Source organism: Protopterus annectens, chromosome 6.part0 (genome assembly GCF_019279795.1).
Source record: "Protopterus annectens isolate FY-2018-M chromosome 6.part0, PAN1.0, whole genome shotgun sequence".
NCBI lineage: Eukaryota > Metazoa > Chordata > Ceratodontiformes > Protopteridae > Protopterus > Protopterus annectens.
In genome coordinates this window covers 1,300,024,268-1,300,036,503 of record NC_056737.1, presented here as the reverse complement: position 1 = coordinate 1,300,036,503, position 12,236 = coordinate 1,300,024,268, and the positions used below count along the sequence as shown (strand labels likewise).

Sequence of the window (12,236 nt, the reverse complement as noted above, 5' to 3'; positions counted from 1 at the left end):
AAAATCTTTCCCTATAGTTTTGAAGCCCGTGCCAAAAAAGCACGAATAGTAGAAGGAACCTTAGGCAGGTAGGAAGGGAACCTCAGGCATACTATCAGGATTAGTAACGTAATGATGTAATTCTAATTCCTTCAAAAAAATCAAACACCCAACTTCCATAAGGGCTCCAAACTCAAGCATAGCCATTCAGCAGAAAGGTAATCCTCAAAGGTAAATATTTCAGCTTCAAGTATTTAGGTAAGTTAAGTAGAATGAGGCCTAATTTTCCCTAGAGTAAGTTTTCCAAATTGCAAAATTGAAATTCTTTGATCTAGAGCTTTACGTGCTTGCTTATAGGAGAACAAGGTCTAAGAAACATGGTGAACAACAATCATGAAAAATGTTTGCAAACCAGTAAGATATTTATGGAAGAAAAACGAAACCTTTGTCCAATAACTCAAAAAGATATTGAGGAGAAACACTTGTCCAATAACCTAAAAACTCAAATACTTTCTTGCACTACTGTTTCCCAAAACAAAACCTGCTTTTTCCTTAAATCAGACTCCTTTTCTGGAAATACTGTCCATTTTTAGCTGCCATAATCATCTCTCCTTGGTACTAGGGAACTTGTTGAAGCTTGAGATCAACAGAGTTTGTGAGCTGTTAGATGAAAGGCTGTTAGAGAGGACACTTGATATGCTAGGTGAGAGGGATGAAGAGAGTGAAGTGCTGATGGTGAGGAGACAGACCAAAATAACATCACTAAATAGATGAGGGAAGTGGAGGTAGCGCTGAGGCTTCTGCTACCTTCAATCTGAACAGTGGCCTGTCTTGTCTGACCTTATCTTTCCTGAGCCAGAAGAAGAGAGGAGACCGAGGCAGCGTGCTGAAGGTTACAAAAATTAAAGAAGAGCAGCATCAGAGAGACAGTTGCCATGTGAAGAAAAGCTTGTACAATACTGGCCAGAGGTTTCCACTTTCCAAGAAGTGTGATGAAACTGGCCGAGTTTCCCCTGTGGCAGCTTTTGGCTTGAAACACATCCAGAAGTTTTCTCGTGCTTAGTCCATCCATGACACTGTCAATTAATTGCATACATGAGGATTCTCGGCAGAATGTGAGCCCTTTGCCTGTAGTTGTGCTTACAACATCTAAGCCAGTCACAATAAATTTGCTTCAACCTTATATGAAGAGTTAGTTGCAAGCTTAGCCTTCTGTTGATAAACCCTGCCTCGTGTGTTGGATAAGAATGTGTTCCCCTTTAATTGTTACGAACTATAACCTTGCCATTTGTGGCAAACTGAACTGAACACTCACCCTGGATGAAACGTTGTTGAAAGCCATTAATGGTCTGCGGGGCCACTTGTCTCCTATCAGTTGATATATGCTGTCCCCTCCCAAGTACGGCAGGCTTTGTGGTCTTGCATCCACTTTCCATTTAGCGAGTCACAGGGAGTCCCTGTTCCGAGGTTGTTTCGGAGCCCCCACTGACTCTGGCTTTTGAGAGTCCCTGCAGCCCAGACATTCCTGAGCCCACCAAGTACCTCTAAGTGTTGAATGGTTTTTTGAATGCATTGCCAACAACTTGGCAGTGCTAAACTGGCAGCTTAGCAGACCAGAGCTTAACTTTGTGATAGTTGCCTTGCTGGAACTGGTTTGCACCAGAATACAACAGAAGTGGATGCATAGAGATGAGAGTCCTGATGAAAGTCTCAGGACTTTGTTTGGACTGATGAGGGGAGTAAAATGCCCGCAAATTGTGTGACTTTTGTTTGTCACATGTCTTGGGGGCTACCTGCTGCTGTATTCACCTTCGTTCCTGAATGTCTAACATGTCTTAGGAGGGAATAACATAGCCTGAAGTGCTGTATCACTGGAGATTCTAGTTTGTGAATAATCAGATCAGCATGCTCAAGCCAAGATGCAAAGATTTGAATTCCTTTGAAGCTAGTCGAATTCCCAGAACCGCCCTGAATACTCTTAGATTTTGAATTCTCGCCAAAGGGCAATGCACAGAGAAGGAGACTGTGGGGAGCAGTTTGCTTCGAGCGCAGTAATGCAGCCAAAAACAACTTAGCCTTATAGGCACAATGTCAAATCCTTCCAAAGGAAAGATAAGATCCTTCCTCTTCTTTAGCTTTGAGTAGGTACTTTGCGCCTTGAGATTCCAAAGCACATCCAAGTCAGAAAAGTGTCAGTAGAGGTAAAATCCAAAAATTGGCCATGGTCTGAACTTGGAATGGTTGTAGGCCTCTTGTTGAGGGGAAGATAAATCTTTCTGATACTAGGTGATGCTCCCTGGCCGGTAATGGAAATACTGAAACCCGCTTGAGGCCCCTTCTGAGCAGGACTTGTGTGAATAACCCCACCCCTTTGAAACTGAGAACTTATTTGTGTAAAAAGAGCGAGGAGCGGTGAACTGGTACCATCTGTATGAAGCAAAGAGTTGTATGGAAATAATCTTGATACTGCAGGAATGACTCACAACAAGTATCCTCCTTGAGGCCTTCCATGAAACCTTCTTGAAGAAGGTCCTACTCGCTGCTAAAGGAGGGACTGGGACTGCCTGCTACTGGCATCTGAAAGACCTCTCATTTCAATGAGCTACGAAGGACTGAGGCTGCCCTCTCACTGCTAGACCTACCCTTTTCTGGCTCCCTTCTTAGGGAAAAGAACACACTTTCTTTCCCCTAGATACCTATCCAATAGGACTCCACAGTGGGACTCATTAACAGTAAGCTAGATATGTCTTTGTCCTCCAGGCCCTTTTCTACTTTCTTTCGAGGCGCAGACTCCGGAAAATCCCTTAACCACTCGTATAGGACTTTGCTTTGTAAAAACCTAAATTCTGATCCTTCAACCATTGGAACATCACATCAGACTGTAGTAGCAATGCGTAAAACATCTTCCCTCTTCTAGCAGCTCCACCTTATTGCTAAAGAGCCTATACCTGGCAAGAACAGAGGATGCCTAAAATCAGCATGGAATTAAGAGTAATACTGGCCGCCCCACACAACCTGGAGAATCATTACCCAATAGAGTCAATTTGAATATTTCCAAATCCAGCAACATTCTTACACTCAATGGAATTCCGCCAAAATGGATTTGACCTTAGATTTTCTTTCCCAGTCTTCCATATTTCATGGCATGAAACTGACAACTAACGATTTTGGCTATCATGGAACCAGTATACCCTTTTTAACCCACCAGAGAAAAGGACTTTTAGGTTATCAGGACTTCCAAATTTTCAACTTGCTTAGGCATAGAACAAATTAGGCCCTCAGGCAAAACAAAGGAGAAGCGAGGCTAGGGAAGGCACAAATAATCTAGCTGCCGCAACATCTTCCTAGGCTCCAGGCTTAACAGGTACAGGACCTCTAAAGGAAAAGTCTTCAGGGAAGCAAGCCTGCAAAAAAGCTCCTCTTCCCGAATCCTCAAAGTAGAATGAATTCTGCAGTCTTCCTCCCTCAGTAAAACAAGAAAGAGTCTGGCGAAATGAGTCTGAACTCATGAGGGAGAAGGCTTAGGATCACAAAGGGCTCTGGAAATGTAGAGTAAGTAGAATAATGACTGCAAGTCTTCATATAAGCCCGGTAGGAGGCCTAAGATTCACATTCAAACCCATGAAAACAGGTTACACCCTAACCTCCTCTCAAAGCAGAAGACAACCTCTAATCACCTAACTCAAATCAAACGACAAAACAAGCATATGTTGCACTTCCTACTGTATGGGGCAGCCGACAAGGAATCAGTAACTTCAAAAAATGCTTAGGCCTAGCTCCTGTTCTTAGGTACAGTTTTTCCTCTGGCTCTAGAAGCCTTGCTGAGACTGAGGTAAGAGCAGTTACCTAAGAACCCCCTCAGCCATAGCCTACCTCCTGAGAAGGCCTCATGGGGTAAGAGAAAAATGACAGAAGCCTGAGAATGGACCCCAAACTGCTTCTGACTCCGAAGCTCCACTGGACCTTCTAAAACAGTTAGTCCCTGAGACCTGGCGTTAGAACCCCTGGCTGTTTTGTCCTTCTTCTGCCCTAATCTAAGGAACCGACATCCGGTATTATTGGGCGACGTAACCCGTAGTTTCGCCGTAACAAGGCATACCTCAATGGTCGCGATAGGCATCCCTGTCTGCATGGAATATAATGAAGGGCTCCACTGCCATGAGAGCCTTTAATTCAGACACTCTTCTTGCTGAAGTGATGGCTAGAAGGAAAGCTGTTTTCCAAGAAAGAAATTTCAACAATGCACTTGCAGCTGGCTCAAAAGGAGGGAGAGAGAGCTTTTCCGATACAAAGTTAAGGTGCCAAGCTGGAGTAGGGGCTCTCCTGAGGGGGGGGGGGGTCTTAAATTTTTGGCCCCTCTGAGGAATTGCCTTAGCAGGGGGTGAGAGAAGAGGGGTGGGTTCAGTATTATAATGTGCTGAAATGGCAGAGGCATGAATTTTGATTGATGAGAAGGAAAGGCCCTTATGGAGCATTTCTGTTAAGTACTGAAGAATATGAGGTAAGCTGGGCACCGTTGTGCCCATCCCCTGAGTCTGGCTCGAAAAACAGTATCTTTTCCACTTTTCAGCATAGGATTTTCTAGTACTAGGCCCTCCTTGCCTCCAGAATAACATCTAGCACCTACTTACTGAGGAATGCTATTGGAGAGATCAAGTAATTAGTCAGGATGCAAGGTTCAGGGTTTGAAGCTGAGGGTGCAGAATCTGGCCCGCCTACTGGACAGCAGGGAAGGGGTCTGAGGCAGGTGCTATGGTTCCAGCAGTGTCATACTGCGCAAGAGGGGGTACCAGTGCTGGCATGGCCAGTCTGGTGCAATTAGTATTGTCCTTGGTTTGTCCTGTTTGATCTTTAGCAGAACCTTCGAGAGGAGGGGCAGAGGTGGAAAGGCATAAACTGAGAGGCTTTCCCAGGTAAAGGACAGGGCATCCACTTTCCAAGCTTGACTGTGGGAAGTACTTGTACAAAATTTGTCCAACCGGTAGGTTTGAGGGGAGGTAAACAGCTCTATCTCTGGGGGCCCCAATTTGTTCCTCAAGAGGTTGAATATTTTTGGTTTCAGTTTCAATTCGTGTGGGTCCATGAGATTTCTGCTTAGATCGTCTGCCAGTGAATTTAGCTTGTCTGGCAGGAATTGAGCTTGTAGGTGCACTTGGTAGCTCAAGGCTGTGTTCCACAGAGCCATGGCTAGTCTGCAGAGAGGGTACAAGTGGGCGGGGGGCCCTGCCTGTTTATGTGCCACATAAATGTGTTGTCTGTCTTTACCAATAATTGTCCTGGAAGAATGTGGTCTTTGAAGGCTGTCAGGGAATTCTGTACAGCTAACATTTCTTTTTGGTTGATATGCAGGTGCATCTGTCTCGGGTTCCATTTGCCCTGAATGCACTGCCCTGCCAAGTCAGCCCCCCCATGCATAGTCTCATGTGTCTGTTGTTAGGGTTTGGGTGGCAGGGGGTAGAGTGAAAGGGAGCCCTTTGTTGTGGTAGCAGGCCTCTGCCCACCAAAGGAACTCTGTCCTTATACAAGGAATGATAGGAATCATTGATTCCAAGTCCTGAGAATGTTGACACCATAGGCTTTTTGGATACCACTGCAGTTTCCTCTTATGCAGTCGTGCATATGGAATTAGTAGAATGCAAGAGGCCATGAATCCCAGGGCTTGCAGAATTTTCCTTGCAGATAGCTGGGTCTTTGTGGCCAAGCAGTTTGAAGTAGGTTGTTAAATAAACTTGTTTCTCTGGAGTGAGGAAAGCCATATGGGAAGTTGCATTCAAGCTTGCTCTCAGGAATACAATTTGTTGGCAGGGTACTAGATGAGATTTCTTTTCGTTTATGGTGCACCCCAGTGAGCTCAGAAGTTTATTTACGAATGCCAGATGTTTTAATAGCAATTCCTGGCTTTCTGCCTGAATCAGACAATCATCCAAGTATGGGTATATTTGAATATTTCTATGCCTACTAAATGCAATGGCTGGAGCTAGACACTTTGTGAATACCCTGGGCGTAGTAGGTAAGCCAAAGGGAAGTGCAGAGAACTGAAAGTGCATGGAGCCTGCCCTGAAGCGTAGGTATTTCCTGCAAGATTCCCTTACTGGGATGTGCAGGTAAGCTTCCTTTAAGTCTAAAGTTGCCAACCAGGCATCTTTGCCTATCATAGGAAGCAACTGTTGAAGTGTTAGCATCTTGAATTTTGGGATGACTAAAAACGTGTTTAGAATAAAGAGGTCCAGGATAGGACGCCAAGAGCTGCCTTTTCTGGGTACCAGGAAATGTCTTGAATAAAAACCTTGTCCCCTTTATTCTGCTGGGACAGGTTGAATAGCCCTGATACTTAGAAGAGAGAGGACCTGCCGTTGAGCCTCTGCCCATTGATTTCGGGGTAGGTCTGGCCAACTGTTTGGGATTGGTAAGGTGTGGAAGTGGAATCTGTATCCTTGGGAAACTATATTCAAAACCCATTTGTCCCGAGTAATGAGTTCCCAGTTTTTTGCATACAGGGCAAACTTTCCTCCTAAGGGAGCAGGCAGCTAGGGCTTGGAAGGGTTAAGGTTAAGTCATGGTGACATTTTCCCATAGGGAGTGTCTTACTACTCCCTGCTTTGGAAGTGGGAGCCCCCCACTGCTTAGGCCTGTGCGTAGCCTGAGACTGTAACCTAGGTGGGTCTGCTGTTCCTGGGTTTAGACTAAGAAGGCCTGGAAGAGGCTGGAAAGGACCAATTCTTTGAATGCCAATGCCTACTAAATCTGGGAGGCTGTACTTGCAGGAAATCTTTAACAATTTGGATATATTTAGCTTTTTGAGGACAACTTCTACTTTGTTGCCAAACAGGCGGCCTTGGTTTAAGGGCGCATCAAGTAATTTAGCTTTAACACGATCTGGCAAGTTTTGCTCCTTACGCCAAGCATGCCTTCTACGTAAAGAGCCAGTGACAGCAGCCCTGCAAGATGCTCCTAAAGAGTCAAAACCACATTGCAAAGTACGTTTACCAACTTGTTCTGCAGAATACATTAAATCCTGTAATTCTTTGTGTTCAGCACAGTCAGGAATCAACATCATTTTCTGTTTAAGTAGTCTCATAATATGTTGCTGGTACTGTAACATATGAAACTGGCAATTTAAAGCCCTAATGGCCAAAGTAGCAGAGGTCTATGCCTTCTTAACCCATCTGTCTAAGGCTCTAGAGTCTCTATCAGAAGGGGTAGGGTTTTTGGCAACAGTAGCCTTAATTCCCTTTGGTCCGTGGTGAATAGTCTCTTGATCCGCAGTAGAATTCTTGAAGAGGAACTTGTGAGAGTCAGGTACTCTGTAATACCAGTCAGGTTTTCTGGGAGCTGGAGGTAAAGTGCCTGGGGAAAGGCTAGATTACAAGAAAGCATTGACCACAAAGTCCAGAACAGGCGGGATAGCTAAAGGCCTGTGTTGAGGGAGGAGTAAGAATTCCCTAAGCCTCTTTTTGGAGACAGAGTAATCCTGGCTTTAATAGTGGAAATGCTCCCAAAGCGTGTGCAAGGTTTCACCAAAAGAAAAATCTTCTGGAGGGGAAGCAGAGGGAATGAAATCCTCTGCATCAGAATCCTCATAGGTAGAAAGGGGCAAATCCTGGTAATCGGAAGAAACAGAAATATCAGATTCCTGATCAGAGGAATCAGAAGGAAATTTCTTAGAGGGGGAAGGCTGGCTTCCCCTAATTAAGGTAATAAGGTCTGCAGCCATTCTAAGCATTTGTTTTTCTTTAGGCATATGGGCCTGAGCATGCAGTTTGGACGTTGGTTTTCTAGGCGTGGTAAGAGTTTTAGGCCTGGATGGAAGAAGATAGCGTCAGTTCAAAATGCAAGTCTGTAGGCCTGAATACACCCTCAGAAGCCGGTGCCTGCACAGCGGCTCTGGACCCACCCAAGGTAGAGACATCCACAGGTTCCAAAGTCGAAGAAGCATCTCGCGGCATACTGAACTCCGAATGGGTCTCAGTAGAAGCCTGTGAATATGAAGTAGCAGGTATCAGGGGCTGCGAAAGCACCTCGCTGAGTACCGGCAGACTGGCGACTAGCTTAACGGAAGCGTCGTCGGCAGTTTTGGAGCTATGCGGTCTGTCTCTGTCTTTATCCTTACATTTTTCGCAACATCGGTTATCAGATGGTTTACCCAAGCCATTTCTGGATAGTTAAACAGAGTACCAAAATAATTTGCTGCAAATATAGACCGACGACGAATAGTTCAGGGGTTGAACAAGGCACAAAACCGACAGCGATGGACGTCGTGGTCTGGGCCTATGCAAGGAATGCGGTAAGAATTAAAATCTTTATGAGGTATTTGCTTTCCACAGGTAACACAACTGTTAACTTTTACTGACATCGGTTAAGAGCAAGAAAAAGGATCCCCAACGGGGTACTTAACTTTTTTTTTGAAGACTTCGGTTCTGAAACTCAAAAACGAAAATTTCAGGAGTCGGATGACCGGCACTTGCGAACTGCTTCTGCTTCAGGCACCAAGCAGCAAGAAAGACTAAAGTAATGGCGTCGGCTGCATGCTTTATACCCCTGATGACCTGATGTCATGGAAGGAGAGAGAGCACCAGACGCAGGACCCAAGACTTTGATAATCAGGCCGGCTGAAGGCTACCTGCAGGCAGATAACCCAAATTTGATGACTGCAACAGTGAAACACGAAGAACATACCAAAAATTTGTTTCTTTTAACTACAGGTTCCTATTCCCTACATCATCTGGTCTGCAGTTTTCTTAAGCTAAATTTCAAACAATACCTACTCAGATCTTGAATGCTACTACACTTCCTTTGCTCCCTATACTAGTATCTACCAACAGTTCTGTGCCATCTATTAAAATGGGTATGTTTTCTCAGCAGTTGCTAATAACTATGCTGTTTCTCAAATAAAAGGACTACCTAAACAGCATTATAAAATGGAATATGACATTTCCACAAGTGATTTAGCACTGGTATCATTAATCACATACTCAAAACAAAGGCACAACTTACTTGCAAAAATTCGTCTTCATCTGAGCTTTGAAAATCATACTGTTTGATGTCACTTTTATTCAGAGTAGGAACAATGTCAGATGCAGACTGTTGGTGAGAAAGCATGCCTTCTGATTTAAGTTTCTTTGGGTATTTCTTCTTCTGCCTGACAGTATCTGTAACCTCTTCTTTAATAGACATATGATGAAGGTGCTATTTAGCAAAAGCAAAAACACAACAAGAACTTGTTATTAGGCAGCAGACCACAAACAATAAATTTAATTTACAATCCTAATGCTTGGAAGTGATCTCCAAAAATAAAGATACTTTCTTACCGTACGACATTACTTGCAAGAGGATGCCCTTCTCAGAAGGCATGTGCAACGGCAATATTGTCCTTTTCTCACCAAATCTATTTTCTCTGAAGCTTCAGTAATTGCTTTTGGGGGAGGGGGTCCTATGCCTGAAAACCCCACATCTACCCTCATCCCAACCTGGCAGTTTGCCCTCAACCTCAGACAGAATTTCCTGAAAATTCAGTTAAAAAAGACCAGATGCCTTTATTTTTACACTGATATAAAAAAACAAGCTTTCCTGACTTAAAAGGCCAACAACAGCTGACCAACAGAATGACAATCCAAACACAGGCAGATGATGGCAAAAATAATCTGGATCCACTGAGAAGGGTCTCCATAAAAATCAACAGATATAAGAAAATATTTATTCTATCAAGGACTCTCCAAAGCAGGTTTATGACTGGGAAGAATCCTAAGAAGCATGAAAATATGAAGAAGGCAAAATCTTGAGGATGAAAAAAAGGCAAAAATTCAGAAGGCGGAGTATAGAAGTACCAAATTAGCAAAGGAGGCCTCATTTATGCAGGTGCTGTTAAAATAAAGGTGCAAATGCTCTGTGAAGATGGGACCTAATGGAGTTATTCTTAAGTTGAGTACTGGGGTATTTCAAGCACCTAGCAGAGCGGCATCTGACAGCAACACTCTACAGTATGGGGAGTGCTGACTGATGGCAAAAGATAATGCAGCAACAATTTCTTTTAGCTTCAACAATTAATACAACCCTTTCATGCAGAATATGAGCTAGCAAGTGCATTGTCTAGGATATGAATTCTTCTCTCTGCCCCTACAAAGAATAAAAGATGATGAATGGACTTATTTGAGAAGTTACTTTCGAAGGAGGCACAGACTGGTCCTAAAGGAATCCCAATTCTTGTAGGACACAATCAACAGTTCTCTATATGCAAGGGCATAAAATGCCAAGATTATTTGAAAAGAAGTGATGGCCAACTGAAAGCATCTTACAAAAAAACTTTAATGCCACTAAACCAGCAGGGTTGAAAGGAGGACGGATGAGCCTGTCACTCATGAAATTCAAGTCCGCTGGAGGCATAGGACATCAAAAAAGAATGGTGATGCCTACTCCTTTTAAGGTGCTGCAGTGCTGGGCCACACTGCTGCACTTCATAAGGTCACGATGATCAGAAGTATCTGACCCCCAAGCAAACACACATACACACACACAAACTGAGACAAACATCACAGAAGCGTCAGGGAAAGTCAGAACTATAAGCATATTGCTTGCCTGAAGACACACAAGACAATTCCACCAAAATGAAGAACCTCTTCTAGCTGGCCAAGTATGTCTGCAGGGTAGAAGGATTTCTAGTAGCTTCAATCACTTCTGAAACTCTACACAAAGCTCATCAGCACAAAATATATATAAAAAAAAAAACTTGTCCTTTTCCATGTTGCAGTATTCATCACATGCGGCTTTACTCCTCTTGCTACCTGAATGTCCAGCCAGTATACAAAAGTTTTCAGTCACTGTACAGCGTGTGTGGGACGTCTGACAAGGCTAGTGGAACGTGGCCCATAAAAGTGACGTCTGCACGCACTGACCCTCAGACCTATAAGTCCCAGTCAGAACCAGTCCTAGGAAGGGAGAATGAAAGTCCTGTGCCATCCAGAATGGGAAATACAGCATAACAGGTGGGGAAGGAGAGAGGGAAGGAATACTGCAACATGGAAGAGAAGAACATTTATGGTTACAGTAAGAATATTTACACAACTTTCCTATGTCCTTCTATTCCCATGCTGCAGTATTCATCACATATGGGTGAGTGCCAAAGCTCACTGTGAGGAAGGGGGTGGTGGGTCCAAAGGCAGTCTCTAGGAATCCATGAAGGGCAGCCCTGGCAAAACCCGCCCTGGCTCTGGAAATACGGCTTGTAGTGTTTGGTGAAGGTATGAACTTGATTACCAAATGGCTGCTTCAAGAATGGTAGAGGTAGCCAAACCCCTTGAAGAAGGTTCCTGATGGCCACAGCCCTGGTGGAGTGTGCTTTAACAGTACCCTGCAGGAATTTCCCATGGAATTTGTAGCAGAAGGTGACAGCTTTGGAAATCCTGGTTGAAATAGTTTGTTTGGTTACTGCCTTCCCTAGGGCCCTGGGATGGAAGGAGACAAAAAAGTTTATCACTCTTCTGGCTGAGGTCAAGGCCACAAGTAGTACAGTCTTCCATGTACAGTGTTTTAGGGAAGCTTCGTCTGCTGGCTTAAATGGAGGAAGTGTAAGATTTTCCAAAACAAAGTTGAGGTCCCATGGGGGTGGAGATAGCTTCCTAGCTGGTAGTCTGGACACCAGGGGATCCAGAGGAAGGCATGCTGAAGTGGCAGACAAGTGGGCTTTAATGGAAGACGAGGCCAATCCTGTCTGCAGTAGTTCACACAGGTAAGACAGAACTAGAGGGGTCTCGCTTGCAAGTGGGTCTAACTGTCTTTTGAGACACCATATAGAAATTCTTTTCCACTTTGAAAGGCAAGATTTTCTTGTGTTCGTTTTCCTGGCCTCCTGCAGGACAATGAGCAAGTCCTCATTGTAAAGGTGTCTGAAGGGGATCAGACTCTTATCAGCCACAGGGTGAGGCGCAGTAACTGCCACTGTGGGTGTATTTGGGATCCTTTGTGCTGTGTGAGAAGGTCCATTCTGAGGGGTAACTTGTGGCGATTGTCCTTGTATAGTTGTAGTAGTAGTAGGGGGTACCAATGCAGTCTGGGCCAATAGGGAGTCACCAAGATATTTGGTCTGTCCTGCTGGATCTTCAGCAGGACCTTCTGTATGAGTGGGAAGAGGGGAAATGCACAGAGAAACTTCCCCTTCCAAGTGATTGAGAAGGCATCTGTTGCCACTGCCTGAGGGTGTGGGAGCTTGGTGCAGAATGAAGTTGCCTACTGATGGAGGAGGCAAACAGGTCTATTTGAGGTGT

At 44.4% G+C, this 12,236-nt stretch overlaps 1 protein-coding gene across 1 annotated transcript in view; it reads right to left on the bottom strand.

Moving 5' to 3' along the window:
• EPC2 (enhancer of polycomb homolog 2) overlaps nt 1-12,236 on the bottom strand; it is a 3,037,718-nt gene that overhangs the window by 1,200,207 nt on the left and 1,825,275 nt on the right. The window contains exon 7 of the mRNA XM_044074869.1: nt 8,974-9,165. Within this exon, the coding sequence (XP_043930804.1) occupies nt 8,974-9,165 (192 nt within the window). The remainder of the gene's footprint in view (nt 1-8,973; nt 9,166-12,236) is intronic.